This window comes from Ruditapes philippinarum, unplaced genomic scaffold (assembly GCF_026571515.1).
Source record: "Ruditapes philippinarum isolate M1 unplaced genomic scaffold, ASM2657151v2 ctg16398_1_1_1_1, whole genome shotgun sequence".
NCBI classification, from domain to species: Eukaryota; Metazoa; Mollusca; class Bivalvia; order Venerida; family Veneridae; genus Ruditapes; species Ruditapes philippinarum.
The window spans coordinates 1-19,275 of NW_026857710.1; the positions used below are offsets into that span (position 1 = coordinate 1).

Consider the following 19,275-nt stretch of genomic DNA (forward strand, 5'->3'; position numbering starts at 1 on the left):
GGCAACCCAGTGGGCAACAGTGTGTATGTGTGTGTTGAGTCCTGGAAGGCATGCAACCGAGGGGAAAGGGGCGGAGAGGGAAGGGGGGCGGAGAGAAAAGGGGGGGGGGGCAACTGATTTGGCATACCTTTTGTAGAGTATCTGTTAAAATGGTTACAGTAAGAGTTCGTGTTGTCAGCAAGGTCAGTTCTGTGGTATAAAAACGTATCAGCACGCGGTTGTAATGGTTCAATATTGGACTGACGGTCTCCCACTCCAGCAACAATGCACAAAGAAAAATTGCTTCTCGGTACCTAAAAGAAAGAAACTAAGCTTTTTGTCACAAAACATTTTTAAAGCCTCGAGCTAGTTTTTTTTTGGCTTGCAGCCACGGCTGCAAGCCCATTTGTTTTGGAAAACTTGTTCCGGTTAGGTGGTTTCCTGCTTACATTTGTTAGTGCATGATTGAACGAGAAACCAACTGCAATCGTGCCAATCGCAACTTTTTGGCCCTTTCCGTCACTCTTCGGTTTAATGATTATAGCCGATGTAGTTCCGATTGCAATCGTGACAATTCGGGCGAATCCGTCATACTGCGGAATCAGGCGAAGTAATATTACGGAAATCTAAGCTATTTTAGTTACTTCGGTAATCCCAGTTTGTTTATATAAATAGGATTTCTATTTTTACTTGATTTATCGGTTTCAACCGTAATAAATTATAAACGAAATTGTTACGTTTCAATTCTTTTTCAAGACGCAAAAGTTAGTTTCTTTTATTATTGTTTTTGTCTGTATTAGTTTTGTGTATTAATTAACATATATACCTTATACAATAGAGGATGGTTACGTCTCCAAAGGGTGGTCTTGCTTACCAAATCACAGAGAATATTAGTGCATGATCGAGTTATATTTAGATCTAATGAACGCAGTGAGGTTATCTAAAAATAGCCCATGCATATCATTAACCTTACCGTATCTGTGGTTGTGTAACATAGTTGATACATGCTTATTAATTGGTACCACGTAACGAAGTATTTTAGTGCATTTACTTGTCCATAAAGATGCTATATAAATGAAATTAGAAACTGCCAACACGAATGATTTCTCTGGAAATGAAATGTTCACACTTGTTTCCTTTTCAGAATGATAGAATAGTTAGTATTTTTATGATTGATTATTTTCTTTTCAAGTTTTATACAATAGAGAATAGATTTCAAATTGTTTTGACAAAAAATATTCGTTTTTACAAAAAAAAAAAAAAAAAAACTAGATAAACACATTATGAAGGCACAACTGTGCAAGCCTTTCCTTTTAAAAGGAAACTTTATTTATATCTTATGTGCGTACTGGTATTTAGTATGAGTGAGACTATTTTAAAAGCAGTGTTGGAGTTCCACACTAAATACCATACCGGGTAAAGTGTTTGAATAATTAAATGCTATAATCTCGACTTTTCACCTAAAGAATGAACTTTTCAACGTCTAATTCATAATATTTTATTCAACATTTTCAATAAATTTAGTACTAAATCTACACTCATTCAATATCCTCTATACTATTGCAAGGGAATGTTTAAGATATAAACTAATTCAAACTTAATGATATATAAATATCCCTTACAGGTGTCCAGGTGTATGTAGAATTTATTGACTTTGTGTGTATTCCTTCATAGTCCACAGACCCTCGTGAAAAAGTACGTGTTGAGAAAAATGTCTTACTTCCGCTTATCCCACTGAAAAAAAGACAAACTTGTATGGTAATAAATAACAAGGACTTTCAATGTTATCCATATTAATTAGCGAAGTCAATTCAAGTCATATGAAAAACGTGTGAAAGATATGTCTTAACCACGTGTATTACAACTTCTCCTTGGAGAAACCATTTGTTTGTTTGTATATGAAAAAAAACCGTATGTTTCGCATATGTTTTACAAGTGATGCATTTTAACAAAAATAGACGATGAAAATATATATAAAATAGTTTTCGTCATCGTCATAGTCGTTTTATAATCGAAAAAAAGTCGAGTAGGTTTTTAAATTCATATACCGGGTCAACATCGTTTGGTGGCCACCTTATTTTTTCCCGCCCGGGGAAAACGCCGCCCCACTTCAAAATTGGGTTTTCGGTAAAACAGCGAACGGCACCGAGATAGAGGGGAAGGCCTTTTAAACGGAAATTGTAAGTTTGGGTTTATTTTTTTTGTCTTTTTATTCATTAAATTGTATTTTTCCGAAAAACGGAAAATGTATTTCCGTTGGGGTTTTTTTAGTTTTTTGTTAAACAAAAAAAAAAATTTAATTTTAGCCGGGAAATTTTTCCCTACAAAGCGAACACGATTTGTAGAATATTGAACTTCCAACCATTAAAATATACCCTTGGGTTTTTTAAAAAAGTGAAAGGGAAAATCAACCCAATAAAACTTTCCTTCGTGCAAAAATTTAATTTTAAGGTTTTCTTAAATTTGTAAATCGATAGTTTTCAAAAGTAGTGGAGCCAAAGGGCAAGAGATGGAGCAAAAGGTTCGATGTTGAGCGCAAGGCGATATTAATTTGGCATAATGGGAGGAGCGTGGTCTATGAATTTTTATATATAAAAGCTTTAGAAGTTAAAATAGATATGATCAAGTGTTGACACTGAGATATATATGCCTTTTAAAGACAACTAATAAGGCGTGATATCCTTCCAACGACTATAGCGTAATGAATGTAATCGCGAAGGTGTCACCTATGACTGCCGTATAGATTCCATTATTTATGTTCCAAATTTGGATGAGGCCCGATCATTGAATCACATGGCGTAAAACAGGGTGCCACTTATTCGAGGTCAATCATGATTTTTGACACGGTTATGTACATTTAAAAACGTGTGTCCGTGCAAATTTTCAGTTCTACCGCGAACAAATGTTTCCGAGCAGGTACATGTAACACGATTGTTCCCGCCAAATGTTATATGTTTTTCGAAAAGTTTGATATTTAAAGTGCAGAACAGAGACAAAATCATGCAATACACGGGGGACATAAAATGGATCACTACTACCGAGTTAATTTTACTATGACTTTCTGTAATTAATAGCTCTAAACGTACATGTTCAGATCAAACACAATAAGCCACGTTTTTATGAATAGAAATACTTTTGTAAGGTGGGGAATCTCTATGAAAATGTTTTGACACAAGTGTCGGTCGTTCTAAGGATATGAGATATGATAAACAAGATTAACAAGGAAAGGCGGCGTTCAATGAACGCCACCCCCACGCGACCCAGCAACAAGAATCGGTGGCAAGGAGCCCAGGAGGCCCTCAAACAAAAACAGGACAGGGCGCAGTGCGAAGCACGGACAGGTCAATCACTAATTATAAAATGAAACATTAAAAGAAATCATAAAAGCTGACAAGGAAAACAAAGAAAAAAGATAAATGACTGCTTAACATGCTCACAAATTAAAGGAGCATAGGGGAAGGGGATACGAGACCCGGGGAAGGGGAGTTATATTAGTGTTTCAGTTATGTTTCAAGATACGTTTTTCTTATTTAACATTGTTGTTTAGTTTACCATTCTCCTCTCAAAGTATGAATGGAAATGTATACTTTTATAATCAAACACTGCATATTGTCAGTACAAATCTTGATTAATTAAAGAAAAAAAAATAAGTTAAAAGAAATATCGTAAAATGTTGTTCCTTTATTCAGAGTATCTATGAACAAAACGAACATAATAAGAAAGGCAGTTCTCAGTCGGTGTACGGACTAAAATTATTAATAATTGAAATACCTAGTTTTAGTAAAAATAAATTAATACATTTTCATATTTCTCCGGCTTCAAATTTTAGTACGTCTATTTTACTTTGAAAGATTTTTTTATAGAAATTCGTAGACTATGCTATTTACACCAACTTAATTTCACCTTGCGCCCAACAACCGACCACCATCTCTTGCCCTTTGGCTCCACTACTTTCGAAAAAATCGATATACAAATTTAAGAATTCCACCAAGAGATGTTTATTTTGCACGAAAGGCTAGCTCTTGTTACGGGTTGATATTTTTGTAAAACACTTTTTCAAAAAATCCTAAGTGTAGAGCGTTTTCATGGTTTGAAGTTTGATATTTAACAAATCGTTGTTCACTTCGTCAGGGGGAAAAGTTCTCCAAGGCTTGATATAATTTTCTTTTTGTAACAACTTAGATCATTGGAAGCCTAAATCAACCCTACACGGAACTACATTTTCCGTTTTTCGAAAAATGAATAACGAGGCAAAAACACAAACAACACTTACAATTATCCGTTTAAATCGGCTTTCCGCTCTATCTCGGAAATGCCGTTCGCTCGTTTTACCGTACACCACAATTTTGAAGTGGAGCGACAGTTTGCCGGGCGAATGTTAAGCAATAGATTTGGTGACGATAATTGAAGTGATGATGATTATGATAAACATTCTTTCATGGTCATCTTAAAACACTGAGCTTTGTACACAGTTATAAGTAAACTGCAATTCGATGTATTCATGTAAAAAGGTATAACTGTCAAGAAATAAAGCGCACATATGGTTCAAAAATGCATGTATGTAGAGAGTAGAATATTAGTAATTCGAATGCAGAAAGTGTGTAGAATATATAATAAGCCACGCGGATTAGTAATTTGAATGTAGAAAGAGTATAGTATAATAGTAATTAATCCGATTGCAGCGAGTAGAATAATCAGTCGCGCACATAATTATTCGAATGTAAAAAGAGTGTAGAATAATCAGTCGAGAGTATTAGTAAATCGAATGAAAAAGGTCTCAACCCGGTACGGAATTAGACCGAACCCATTGTAGTCTATAAAGTAGTTCTTTAAAATTTTGAAATGGCCCAATTTAAGTCATCTCTAGTTAGATTGGTCATAATTAAAGTGTATTTATTGCATGTGTGTAGTTTTTGTGTGTTATATGATGACTTTAAAAGTTGTTTTTTGTGTATTCTCCAGGAACTCATTTATTGGTGGAAGGATTAAAGGCGTATTACCCACCAGCTGTCAGGAGTTTTTAATGTGGTGAAATTAAACAGTGTTACAACAGAATGAAGATTTCTGAAAAAAGTAGATGGCTAACCTATTATATTTTGGGCCTCATTGGACTAAGATAGTGTTAATGTTTAAAGTTGAAGACATTATATAATTCATCAAGAACAGTGGAATCCAGAATTAAGCCTCAAATTTGACTGATTTACTATAGAACAAATAGTACGAAAATTCACCGGGCCGAGGCCAAAAGAGTGTAGAATAATCAGTTGATGGTAATTGTAATTCAAATGAAGAAAGAGTGTAGAATCACAAATGTTAAGTCATTTGATCATTATTAACAGCTGAGTAAAAACTAAATGCATTATCATGTTATCTCAATCAAGTTAAAATTCATGAAATATTTGGAAGAGATTTAGAAAGAAAATAGGTGCATGTGAATTTATAAGCCCCTACTATAAACTTTTTTACCTTTTCATGGATGATATGACTTCCTTGGCATCACTTTGTCTCTCTAAATGTTGAATGTCCACGTAAATCGGGTCATCGCTTGCCTGTGACGGCAACGGTAGGAGAGGATGCATCAAGGTGCGCCCTCTGCCGTCAATGATAAATGAGTAAGAGTTCTCTCCCTGGCGGAAGTAGGTGATATCAGACACGAGATTCGACATAGTAACATCGGAGCAGACGACCCCGAATAAGGAGAGATCAGAATTGTAAACAGGCAGACAAAGCGACGTGAGTAGACCTGAAATAAACATTTTATAATAATTATTAGAATACTGATTGTGACTACAATCTATATGCATGTCACTGCACTTCAATTGATCACCTTGTGCTCGTGGCCTTCTTTTATCACATGACACAAAATATGAACTCTGCTATGAAGCAAACTCGTTTGAATCTGGCATTATTCCCCATAACACAACATAACTTTATGTCTTAAATTATTTAATATCTTTTTTAATTTTATTTGAATTTTGTATTTTTCTTTTTTCTTTTATTTGTTTGATTATATTTTCGCTATAACAATTAAGTGTAAGATATGATTAAATTTTTAAATCAAATATATATCGGGCAACTCACGAATATTGTCTTTACTGTAAGTCAACAATTATGGAAAGCCTTGACTGTCTTATAATTATAAACCTGAACATTGTTATGTCCAAATAGCAATATATTGAGTCAACATTTCCTTATACAATGTGCACTAATCAATATATTGTGTGGATCCGTCTTTATATGTTGTCCACTGAACAATATAAGATGTCAGTGTGTCTTTATATGATGTCAATATATCATTATACGATGTGCATTTTTGAATATATGATTTGGAACCATCCTTATCTAAGATCAAAATAACAATATATTATGTCAGTCTGTCCTTATATGATGCCAATCGGTCATTATATGATGTGAAGTTATGAATATTATTATGTGGAATAATTCTTATATAGAGTCAACATTATATGATGTCAATGTCTCCTTATATTATGTCAATCTTTCAATATATACTGTGCATTTTTCAGTATATTATGTAGAATCGTCTTATATAGAGTCAACTTAACCATATATGATGTAATGTGTGTCCTTATATGATGTCAGTCTTTCATTATATGATGTGCGATTACAAATATATTATGTGGAACCATCTTTATATAGAGTCAACTTTACAATATATGATGTAAATGCGTCCTTATATGATGTCAATCTTTCATTACACGATGTGCATTAATGGATATATTATGTAGAACCATTCTTATATAGAGTCAAAACAACTATATCATTTTCGGCATCATTTCCAAGACAAATGCTCATTCGAAAAGGAAAATAGCCGTAAGTATTTTATTTCTGCACCGATTTCTTTGGGATATGCACCATTCTTCGGAGAAAAATATAAGCTTGCCATAGAATATGAGCCGTTTTATCAAACACTTTGTATAACCTTGAAAGTTGCTTGTATACGAGCGGACTTCAGTTGCAAGCTATTTTGTTTTCTTGTATTATCTGACCTACGCCATGATTTTAAAGTCAAGATTACATCAACCGGGAGTACGGAAGGCAAAATCCTACTTAAATATGTTTATATTGCAATTATTTACGGCGTAAATCTGAACTTTTTCTTCAATTGACAATTATGGCACCAGTTCCAAGCCAAAAATTTGGAGTACAGTTTAAAGCAGTTTTCAGAATTAGTTACAAATGCGAAGAAACATGAATTCCGTTCTTTTTCTATAAGAACGACTATTCTTATAGAAAAGTCTGTTATTTGGGAAACAAATTATGCCTTGCCATTGTAATAACGCAGGCAGAGTCGTTACGTCATGTTCTTTTAACGATGGCGTCAAATAGTAAAACAATGAAAACAATAATTGGGGGGATGGACTCTCTCACTCATGTTCTTAAACATACTGTTGCAAAAAATATATAGTTTGTTCCATTTGCTTGTTTTAATTTTGCGTCATCTTTTTCCTTGTATCATAGTTTTGGGACCTTTCTGCCTAAAATGTGTCAGAGTTAAATCGTATACATGTATATGCACAGTGCATTAACTGGAGTGCAGGTATTAGTTACCCGCACTCCAGAGAGCATGCCTATTCATTGGCTTATATTTGCTGGGGTTTACTTATTGTGACGGAAGAGAAAGGGAAAGCGGTAGAAATGTCATTTGCGGATGCTCGTTCATTGGTTTCTTTTTTCTGGGGTTTCATATTGTGACAACAGGGAGCGTGATTTTATGTTTGACTATGATACAAAAGAACATCAAAACACTCTGCAATCTGATTAATACTCGGGGGCCTCGTATTTCGATGCTCTTTCTATAACTAGGAATGCCCTAACAGAGTTATGTATGCCCGGTATCCCAACCATTTGGCTTTTAAGGACGTTTTCGGGAGTTTTCATATACACATATAGGCAAAATCAAAACTGAGTTTCTTTAAACTTGTCAAATGGTTAGAATACGATAACAGAAACATTTTAAGCGGAAAATGGGATCCTCAATAATAAAATCGTGAACATAAAACCAAAGATTTAAATAGATATTATTTAGTGAAATAATTAAAATACGCCAATATGTATAACTTTAATATGTATGCCACCAGTTCCAAGTCGAACAATTCAGACTATAGTTTAAAGCAGTTTTCAGAATTGGTTGCAAATGTGAAGCAACATGCCTTTCGTTCTCTTTTATAATTATGTTTACCAAGAAAAACATTTTATTATACGATTTTATGTATATTAAATAAAGTATATTAAAGGGATGTGTACCATTATTTTTAAAAGAAATTAATTAATTACAATTAAAATGGAAACTTCCCAATTACATTACAATAACAATTACATGAATTTTCATATTGTAATTAATTAATTACAATTAAATTTGAAAAATAATTAATTACAATCAATTATTTTCTAGTTAAACTGCTTTAATATGAAAATAACATAGTTACAAAGCACACCAGATACAGAAAAAATTATGTTCACTTAGAAAACATTAAATCAAATTCATCAGTCTGTTTTCTGTTCACAATGTCTTGTTACATTTAAAAAACATAAGAGATTCAAAGTTTTTGTCACTCATATTACATTGATCAGGATGCAATAGAGAGCAGTCTCTCCAAGGGCGCAGATGATCCTGCCTGCTTTAATGAATGTAACAATATGGTGTTGAAAATATTTTGTAGAAAAATTGCAAGATGAGTGAATACTTTTGTGAGCCCTTGATTGATACTTTTTACTTCAGGCAAGTTTTAATCTTATCAATAGTCACAAACAAACACTTGCCAGTATATATACCTTAGGCTATATCAATCATGACAATACCCATGAAAAGCTACCTGTGTTAAAATCATTGACAGGTGATTATCAATTATCACTTCTTGGAAGATTATCTATATCAGACAATACAGGTGAAAAGTATGCATTTTACCTAAATCAGATCAACACAGCACAGAATTCAGATTATTTGAATTTAATTGCATTTAATTGACAAATAAATGAAGAATTTCACAAAGTTATTAATTAATTACAATTAAAATAATTGAGTTTTGGCTCAATTAACAAATATTTTTAATTATATGATTTTTCATACTTAATTGTAATTAATAAATTATAATTGTAATTGTAGCCATTCCTGTTTCCAACCAATTCTGAAAACTGCTTAAAACTGTAGTCTGCATTGCTCGACTTGGAACTCGTGGCATACATATTATAGTTATACATATTGGCGTATATAAATTATTTCACTAAATAATACCTTTTTAAATTTAATGTGCAAGATTATATTATTGAGGACCCCATTTTTCCGCTTAAATGTTTCTGTTATCATATTCTAACCACGTGACAAGTTAAAAGAAACTCTATGGAACTGTTTTGATTTTGCCTATGAGTATGGCTACATGAAAATTCACGAAAACGTCCTTAAAAAGCCAAAATGGTTGGGATACCGGGCATACATGACTCTGTTAGGGCATTCCTAGGAAAACAAACAAATGTCGCAATATTAAAACAAGCAAATGGAACAAACTATATATTTTTGCAACAGTATGTTTAAGAACATAAGCGAGAGAGTCCATCCCCCCATTTATAGTTTTCATTGTTTTACCATTTGACGCCATCGCTCAAAGAACATGGCGTAACGACGCTGCCTGCGTTACAATGGCAAGGCATAATTTGTTTCCCAAATTACTTTTCTATAAGAATAGTCGTTATTATAGAAAGAGAACGGAATTCATGTTTTTTTGCATTTGTAACCAATTCTGAAAACTGCTTTCAATTGTAGTCCAAATTTTTGGCTTGGAACTGGTGTCATAATTGTCAATTGAAGAAAAAGTTCAGATTTACGCCGTAAAAAATTGCAATATAAACATATTTAAGTAGGATTTTGCCTTCCGTACTCCCGGTCGATGTTATCTTGACTTTACAATCATGGCGTAGGTCAGATAATACAAGAAAACGAAATAGCTTGCAACTGAAGTCCGCTCGTATACAAGCAACTTTCAAGGTTATACAAAGTGTTTGATAAAACGGCTCATATGCTGAAGGAAATACACTATTTTATGGCAAGCTTATATTTTTCTCCGAAAAATGGTGCATATCCCAAAGAAATCGGTGCAGAAATGAAATACGGCTATTTTCCTTTTCGAATCGCGCAATATTTGTCTTGGAAATGATGAAGAAAATGACGTCCAGGACATTATATTCATAAATGCACATCGTATAATGATTGGTCGGCATCATATAAAGACACATTGACATCATATATTATTCAGTTGAATTCATATAAGGATGCATCCAAATAATATGTTCATGAGTGCACATTGTATAAAGAAGGAGTGACACAACAACGTACATTTTTACAACAATAAGACAGTCAAGGCTTTCCATAAACAAGGAGATGGCATTTACATGATTTATACGGTAAGCTATCTGACCCACCTCGTGTCTGTATCGTGTAAGTTATTAATAAGTATTTGTATTTGTGTTGTGTTGTCACCCCGGTATGACCCCGATACAGAACTATCCAGTCTAGAAATTAGTTCTTTTATATTTTGAAGTGGGCCCAATTAAAATCATCTATAGTTTGATTAGTCATAATTAAAGTGTATTTATTGCATCTGAGTATTTTTTGTGTGTTATATATATGATGACTTTAAATGTAGTTTTTGTGCATTTTCCAGGACCTCATTTGTTGGCGGAAGGATAATACATGTTTTACCCTCCAGCAGTCAGGAGGTTTTGAAGTGATGATTTTAAACAGAATGAAGATTTCTGAAAAAAGTAGATGGTTAATACATTATATTTCCGGTTTCATTTGACTCAGATAGTGCATTCAAAAATTATAAGTATCTCGACACCTTAAATATAAAATATTACCAGTACAGATGTCCTAGATTTTTCCCTATGACAGGCTTTCTAGATGGAACCAGAAAATAAATTTCGCAACTTTCGAGACAATGGTCCTTTAATTTGTATATATGGTATGGCGATTTTATTTTGTCTCTTAAAATAAACTTTCTATCATCTATTTATATGAACATCTGAAAATGAGAATCAATCATTGAACTGACAAAAAATACATCTTTTTAAAAACAACTCATGGAAAAGTATTTCATACCGGATATGCTTAAATCTCATTTTCAAAATGAATAACCTTACAAAATCCACAGATCCATACAATGGACGAGTAAGAAAATGTGAAAATTACTGACATATTCTTGAAAGTACCTACTTATTTATTATTCAATTGTCAAATGTGAAATAATTTAATGTACATAAAGTTAGTTCCCTATTCCTTATTCCTTTTTCGAATAAGGAATAAGGAATCAGTTCCTTATTCCTTTTTCGAATAAGGAATAGGGAACTAGTTCCTGATTCCTTATTCAAATCTAAATAAGGAACAGCAGAATTAGTATTTATTTAAAATAAAATTTATACCTCATTCAAATCATTGCATAAAGAATCTGCATAAATTATTTTGAAAAAAAATCGAATAGGGAACCAGTTCCTTATTCCTTATTCAACTCCGAATAAGGAACAGAAGTAAATACTTAAAGAAAAGACACCAGTTGCGATTACTTTTGATAAATCTGCATTAGAATTGCAAGGATCAATCATAAAAATCATGAAATAAAGCATCTGCATAAAACTATTTTTGAAAAAAATGTTAAAGTCGAATAAGGAATTGGGAACCAGTTCCCTATTCCTTATTCAACTCCGAATAAGGAACAGAAGAAAATACGTAAGGAAAGACACCAGTTGCAGTTATTTTTGATAAAACTGCATTAGAATTGCAACAATCAATTTTTAAAATCATGAAATAAAGCATCTACATATTTTTTTTTAAATGTTAAAGTCGAATAAGGAATAGGGAACCAGTTCCTTATTCCTTATTCAACTCCGAATAAGGAACAGAAGAAAATATGTAAAGAAAGACAGCAGTTGCAGTTATTTTTGATCAATCTGCATAAGGATGGCAAGGATCAATCATTAAAATCATGAAATAAAGCATCTTCATAATTTAAAAAAAAATGTTAAAGTCGAATAAGGAATAGGGAACCACTTCCTTATTCCTTATTCACCTCCGAATAAGGAACTGAAGAAAATACGTAAAGAAAGACACCAGTTGCAGTTATTTTTGATAAATCTGCATAAGAATTGCAAGGATCAATCATTAAAATCATGAAATAAAGCATTTACATAATTTCTTTTTGAACAAAATGTTAAAGTCGAATAAGGAATAGGGAACCAGTTCCTTATTCCTTATTCAACTCCGAATAAGGAACAGAAGTAATTACGTAAAGAAAGACAGCAGTTGCAGTAATTTTTGATAAATCGGCATAAGAATTGCAAGGATCAATCATTAAAATCATGAAATAAAGCATCTACATAATTTATTTTGAAAACAATGTTAAAGTCGAATAAGGAATAGGGAACCCGTTGCAGTTATTTTTGATAAATATGCATAGGAAATGCAAGGACCAATCATTAAAACCATGAAATAAAGCATCTACATAATTGTTTTTGAAAAAAAAATGTTAAAGTCGAATAAGGAATAGGGAACCAATTCCTTATTCCTTATTCAACTCCGAATAAGGTACAGAAGGAAATACGTAAAGAAAGACACCAGTTGCAGTTATTTTTGATAAATCTGCATTAGAATTGCAAGGATCAATCATAAAAATCATGAAATAAAGCATCTACATAAAAAGTATTTTGGAAAAAAAATGTTCAGGTTAATTCGACTCCGAATAAGGAACAGAAGAAAATATGTAAAGAAAGACAGCAGTTGCAGTTATTTTTGATCAATCTACATAAGAATTGCAAGGATCAATCATTAAAATCATGAAATAAAGCATCTACATAATTCTTTTTTTTTCTAAAAAATGTTAAAGTCGAATAAGGAATAGGGAACCAGTTCCTCATTCCTTATTCAACTCCGAATAAGGAACAGAAGAAAACACGTAAAGAAAGATACCCGTTGCAGTTATTTTTGATAAATATGCATAAGGATGGCAAGGATCAATCATTAAAATCATGAAATAAAGCATCTACATATTTTTTTTTCAAAAAAATGTTAAAGTCGAATAAGGAATAGGGAACCAGTTCCTTATTCCTTATTCAACTCCGAATAAGGAACAGAAGAAAATACGTAAAGAAAGACACCAGTTGCAGTTATTTTTGATAAATATGCATAAGAATTGCAAGAATCAATCATTAAAATTATGAAATAAAGCATCTACATAATTTTTTTCGACTTTAACATTTTTTTTTTCAAAAAAAAAAATATGTAGATGCTTTATTTCATGAATTTAATGATTGATCCATGCATTTCTAATGCAGATTGATCAAATATAATTGCAACTGCTGTCTTTCTTTACGTAATTACTTCTGTTCTTAATTCGGAGTCGAATGAACCTGAACATTTTTTTTTAGTTGAATAAGGAATAAGGAACTGGTTCCCTATTCCTTATTCGACTTTAACCTTTTTTTTCAAAAAAGATTATGTATATGCTTTATTTCATGATTTTAATGATTGATTCTTGCAATTCTTATGCATATTTATCAAAAATAATTGCAACTGGGGTCTTTCTTTACGTATTTCCTTCTGTTCATTATTCGGAGTTGAATAATGAATAAGGAACTGGTTCCCTATTCCTTATTCGACTTTAATATTTTTTTCAAAAAAATTATGTAGATGCTTTATTTCATGATTTTAATGATTGATCCTTGCAATTCTTATGCAGATTGATAAAAAAACTGCAACTGCTGTCTTTCTTTACATATTTTCTTCTGTTTCTTATTCCGAGTTGAATAAGGAATAAGGAACTGGTTCTCTATTCCTTATTCGACATTTTTTTTCCAAAAAAAATATGTAGATGCTTTATTTCATGATTTTAATGATTGATCCTTGCAATTCTTATGCAGATTTATAAAAAAAAACTGCAACTGCTGTCTTTCTTTACGTAATTACTTCTGTTCCTTATTCGGAATCGAATAACCTTATCATTTTTTTTCCAAAATATTTTTCATGCAGATGCTTTATTTCATGATTTTTATGATTGATCCTTGCAATTCTAATGCAGATTTATCAAAAATAACTGCAACTGGTGTCTTTCTTTACGTATTTCCTTCTGTTCCTTATTCGGAGTTGAATAAGGAATAAGGAACTGGTTCCCTATTCCTTATTCGACTTTAACATTTTTTTCAAAAAAAAAATATGTAGATGCTTTATTTTAGGATTTTAATGATTAATCCTTGCAATTTTTTAATGCATATTTATCAAAAATAACTGCAACTGGTGTCTTTTTTTACATATATTCTTATGTTCCTTATTCGGAGTTGAATAAGTAATAAGGAACTGGTTCTCTATTCCTTATTCGACTTTAACATTTTTTTCAAAAAAAATTATGTAAATGCTTTATTTCATGATTTTTATTATTGATCCTTGCAATTCTAATGCAGATTCATCAAAAATAATTGCAACTGGTGTCTTTCTTTACGTATTTTCTTCTGTTCCTTATTCGGAGTTAAATAAGGAATAAGGACCTGGTTCCCTATTCCTTATTCGACTTTTAACATTTTTTTCAAAATAATTTATGCAGATTCTTTATGCAATGATTTGAATGATGTATGAATTTTATTTTAAATAAATACTAATTCTGTTGTTCCTTATTTAGATTTGAATAAGGAATCAGGAACTAGTTCCCTATTCCTTATTCGAAAAAGGAATAAGGAACTGATTCCTTATTCCTTATTCGAAAAAGGAATAAGGAACTAACTTTATGTACATAATAATTTACGTCATCTTATATATTGACAATTTATTAAAAACTCGTAAATGATTTTTCAATTGTCCTGTAAATGACCCAGTCTTCAGATGCTATGGATTGACAGAAAGAAATGTTAATACTTTGAATAATATTTTTATAATGATTTAAGATTAACTAATATTTATTTATGAAATGGAGCAGATATTCCTTTGGCAAGGTTGGGCCATATTAACAATATTTAAACAATTGAACTGAAAATAGTCAAAAAATGAGTAAAAGATCGTATAAATGGTCTTAGAAGTTCAACAAAACTGCTTGATTTGCATATAAATCCAAGTTAGTGTAAACAATAGTACGAATCAGAGCAAATATTTTTCTCATAGAAATATCACTTTCATTGAGAAAATCACTGTTTTATAATTTTCTTTCGCTCTGGTCATTTACGGGACAAATCAATCTTATTACTATTATCTTATAATTAAACTGCAAAACAATGTAAGTATGTTTGTCTAAACAGATATTATGTATCTAGATAAACTAAAATATTTTATATCAAGATGCATGAAAAGTCATATCCCATTTCACTGAATCATCTATGAAAATGTTATAAAGTTTTCAGAATGTATTTATTTCAGTACAATTACTATATGTAGTTCTCACCATATCTGCTCCAAAGAACATTCTATCTTACAATTAATACAAGATACTCCAATATTATTGCGTTTACATCGATAAGCGTTTACTAAAAATTTCCTATTACTCGAATGAATATTCCAAAATTAATTTTACCATTTACGGGACAGTTCAGCCAGATACTGGACATGCCTGTTTTCATGTTGACTTCATTTTTGTGATTGAAGTATAAGTTTAAATGTATTCGTTTATGAAAGTAAGTATCCATTGAACTCTATAATAGTCAAACGTCTGAATACCAATTACAATATCAAAATTATGATTTTTAGAAGCTACCTGCAAGTGAAAAACACATTTCAGATGCGTATGTTTAAAAAACATGGACACTTCTTTGTTTTCGTGGAAGAATACTATTACATGTAACAAGTTGAAATAATTCAACAAATCTAGCAAAATAAATCACAAGAGAATGTGAAAGAGGGTGAGTCCCGTAAATGTTGAAAATTTCTGTTTGACAAGGGGATTTTATAAGAAATTGTTGAATGGTTTACATGAATGACAGAATATTAGCAAGACAAATATCTGCTCTAGATATCTGAAGTATTATAACATTGAAATTATTGAAAATATATTGTAAAACGCATGGTATTGATGAGCCTCGTAAATGATTTTGTAAAAATTACGCTTGTAAAATCAAAATTAACGTGAAATCCTATACAAAATGGTTACACAGATACTCTTAATATTCATATTTTATGTCAACTATATTACTGTAGACTTAATATTGCTATTGAAATAACCATTAATACGTTACCATGTATGATTAACATTGTTTTGCAATTAAAACTTGTAAATGATTTCGACTTTGAAGACAAGTAATTCAAATTTGATTTTGAGAAAATTAATTTTCGTAATATCAAAAACAGTTCAATATGTCAAAATCTGCAATAGAATAACGGAAATAAGCTGTGTTTACTGTTAACCACGACTTTTTGTACGAAGATACATGCAATGAAACATACTTCGATTTAGTTGAAGACATGCTGTTTTTCGTACCCCTTCCTTGCAAAAGCAATTGTCACTAGCAAAATCAAACCAATAGGCTAGTAAACTTGCGCTCAAATTAAATCTTTGATGCAGTACCAATTGTTAAAACATTTTATAAGAATGTTTGGGCTTAAATATCTCCACACATTTTCATAGAACATTGAAGACATCGAATGTCGTACTTAAGAGAGAATGAGTGTTATAGTTCATCAAGAACATTGGAATTCAGAATTAAGTCTCAAATGTGTCTGATTGACTAAAGAACACATAGTATGAAATTTGACTAGGCCGAAATCTTGACAGTTTTTTTAAATAAGCACAGAGCCATGTTTTTTTATGTTCTACCAGAATTTACAATATTTTTGAACAAGAACTGTCGGAGGACAGCGACGCTCGACTATTCGAAAAAGTTGTCACAAGGGTGTTTCATTGAGTATAATAATGCTTACCTATATGAATACATAAAAGTGTACGAAAAGGTACAAGGGCTTGTTATTAAGATGTTTTATCGAGCAAATCACTGCTTTATTATTATGAATGCATAAAATTGTCCGAAAAAAGGCACAAACCCTTCAGAAGTTATGTAGGTACCAGATTACAAGCAAAAATTTAACCAAGAATTTCTTAGTTGAAAAGGGGGCATAATTATTCAAAAAGGCAAATCAGAGTTATGGGACTTGTGCCAATCATGTCAGATAATCACAGAGAACAAGTGTGTGAAGTTTCAATCCATTCACTTTTGTAGTTATGGAGATACCAGCTTACACGCAAAAACTTAACCAAGAATTTCTAAGTCGAAAAAGGGGCATAAGTTATTGGATTTGTGCCAATTAGGTTAGATAATCACAGAGAACAAGTGTGTGAAGTTTCAATCCATTTCCTTCAGTAGTTATGAAGATACAAGCTTACACGCAAAAACTTAACCACAGGGACGCCGACGCAGACAATTGGGTGATTGCATTAGCTTGATTATTCTGCGAATAGTCGAGCTAAAAATGCATTTTCATATACTTACGATCTTAAATCTTAAGTAAGCTTAAACAAAAACAGTACTAAATTTAATAATTATATCACATGAAGAATTTAAGGAAAAAGGAATAAAACCGTAACTAATACAATATTCAACTGCCATCTTGGCAGGTTTAGCCTTGATCACCGCATGGGCCGACGGCTTTATTGAATATGGGGAAGTAAAAAACTCATTCTTTTAAAAATACTGTCAAGTTTGCCACTGATTACTTCCAATCGAATAAAGCTTTAAAAGATATACTAGTACCAGAGACAAACACACACATGCGCGCACGCACGCACGTACACATACAAACACACACACACATACATACATGCTTATATAATGTAAATTACCTAAGGCAAACATGTCGTAATATGGCACAGTGAAAGTAGCCTCTTCCTGGGTGCTGCCTTTGCTGAATTTGTTGTAATATGATGCCATGGCCGACCGAAGCTTAGACGGATCCCTTATATGTTCAAATATTCCTTTCTGAAAAGTAAACGGAAATTGTTCACCTTAAACACATGTTAAAAGTATGGTGGCTGATTTAGAACGCTTTTGTGCGTCGTGCTATCGCTAGCCACCATATTAAAGTGCTTGGTCCGCGTATAAATACTTTTACAATAAGCATAGCCTATTCTTTTTTTTATTCTAATGAAACGCTTAGCGATCGCAGGCAAGCATTATAGGATTCTACCCATGCGACCATTGCAGCCAAAGGCAAGCAGATTCTACCAATGCGACCATTGCAAACCAAGGCCAGCAGATCTTACCCATGCAACTATTGTAGACTAAGGCAATCAAATTCTACCCATGCGACCATTGCAGCCCAAGGCAAGCATATTCTACCAATGCGACCATTGCAAACCAAGGCCAGCAGATCTTACCCATGCAACTATTGAAGACCAAGGCAAGCAGATTTTACCCATGCAACCATTGCAGCCAAAGGCAAGCAAATTCGACACATGCAACCATTACAGACCAAGGCAAGCAAATTCTTATTTATGCGATCATTGCAGACCAAGGCAAGCAAATTCTACCCATGCGACCATTGCAAGCCAAGGTCAAGAGATTCTACCCATGCGACCATTACAGACCAAGGCAAGCAAATTCTACCCATGCGACCATTACAGACCGAGCCAAGCAAATTCTACCCATGCGACCATTACAGACCAAGGCAAGCAGATTCTACCTATGCGACCATTGAAGACCAAGGCTAGCAGATTCTACCTATGCGACCATTGAAGACCAATACCAGCAGATTCTATCCATGCGACCAATGTAAAACAATGCCAGCAGATTCTACCCATGATATCATTGCAGACCAAGGCCAGCAACCTCATATGTGTTGTCTCATCATGGTAGGCACTGTTCACTATTCAGTCAATATACATGTATCTATATTTTCATAATTGTACTAAACGTGCTGAATGGTTTTGTGCAAACAGAAAGAAAATTCAGATGATATTCGGCTGTGTGGAAACTGCTGACACAGAAACATGTAAAGCACACTTTATATTTTGAATATCAAAATACCTGAATTTCGCCTTTAGTTGAATCACTGTTTGACTGATCAGCCATTTTTGTAAGCATTGACTTCGCAGATTCTGGAAGTGCTGTAATATTTTAAAATAGTGTAAAACATGCATGCAAATACTAAACAAAGTAAGCTCCATCTTTCTTAATATCAAAAGCAAAGGAACATCAATGTAAGGATTTTTTTCAGTTCAATATTAATGGCATCACAAACGAACACAATAACCAAGTTTAAAGTAAAACGCTTTGATCATTTCCGAGAAAAAATACCGAAAAACGAATGTTTATCAACAAACGCGG

The 19,275-nt window shown here is 32.5% G+C and overlaps 1 protein-coding gene across 1 annotated transcript; it reads right to left on the reverse strand.

Moving 5' to 3' along the window:
• Nucleotides 1–127: 127 nt before the first annotated feature.
• LOC132750654 (VWFA and cache domain-containing protein 1-like) lies at nt 128–19,071 on the reverse strand (the record flags this gene model as incomplete). The annotated part of the gene is made up of 5 exons (XM_060740663.1): nt 18,976–19,071; nt 17,793–17,928; nt 5,446–5,722; nt 1,602–1,713; nt 128–293 (listed from the first exon to the last, which is right to left on the reverse strand). Coding segments are annotated over exons 1-5 (748 nt in total), but the record flags the coding sequence as incomplete, so codon positions are not given.
• Nucleotides 19,072–19,275: the final 204 nt, after the last annotated feature.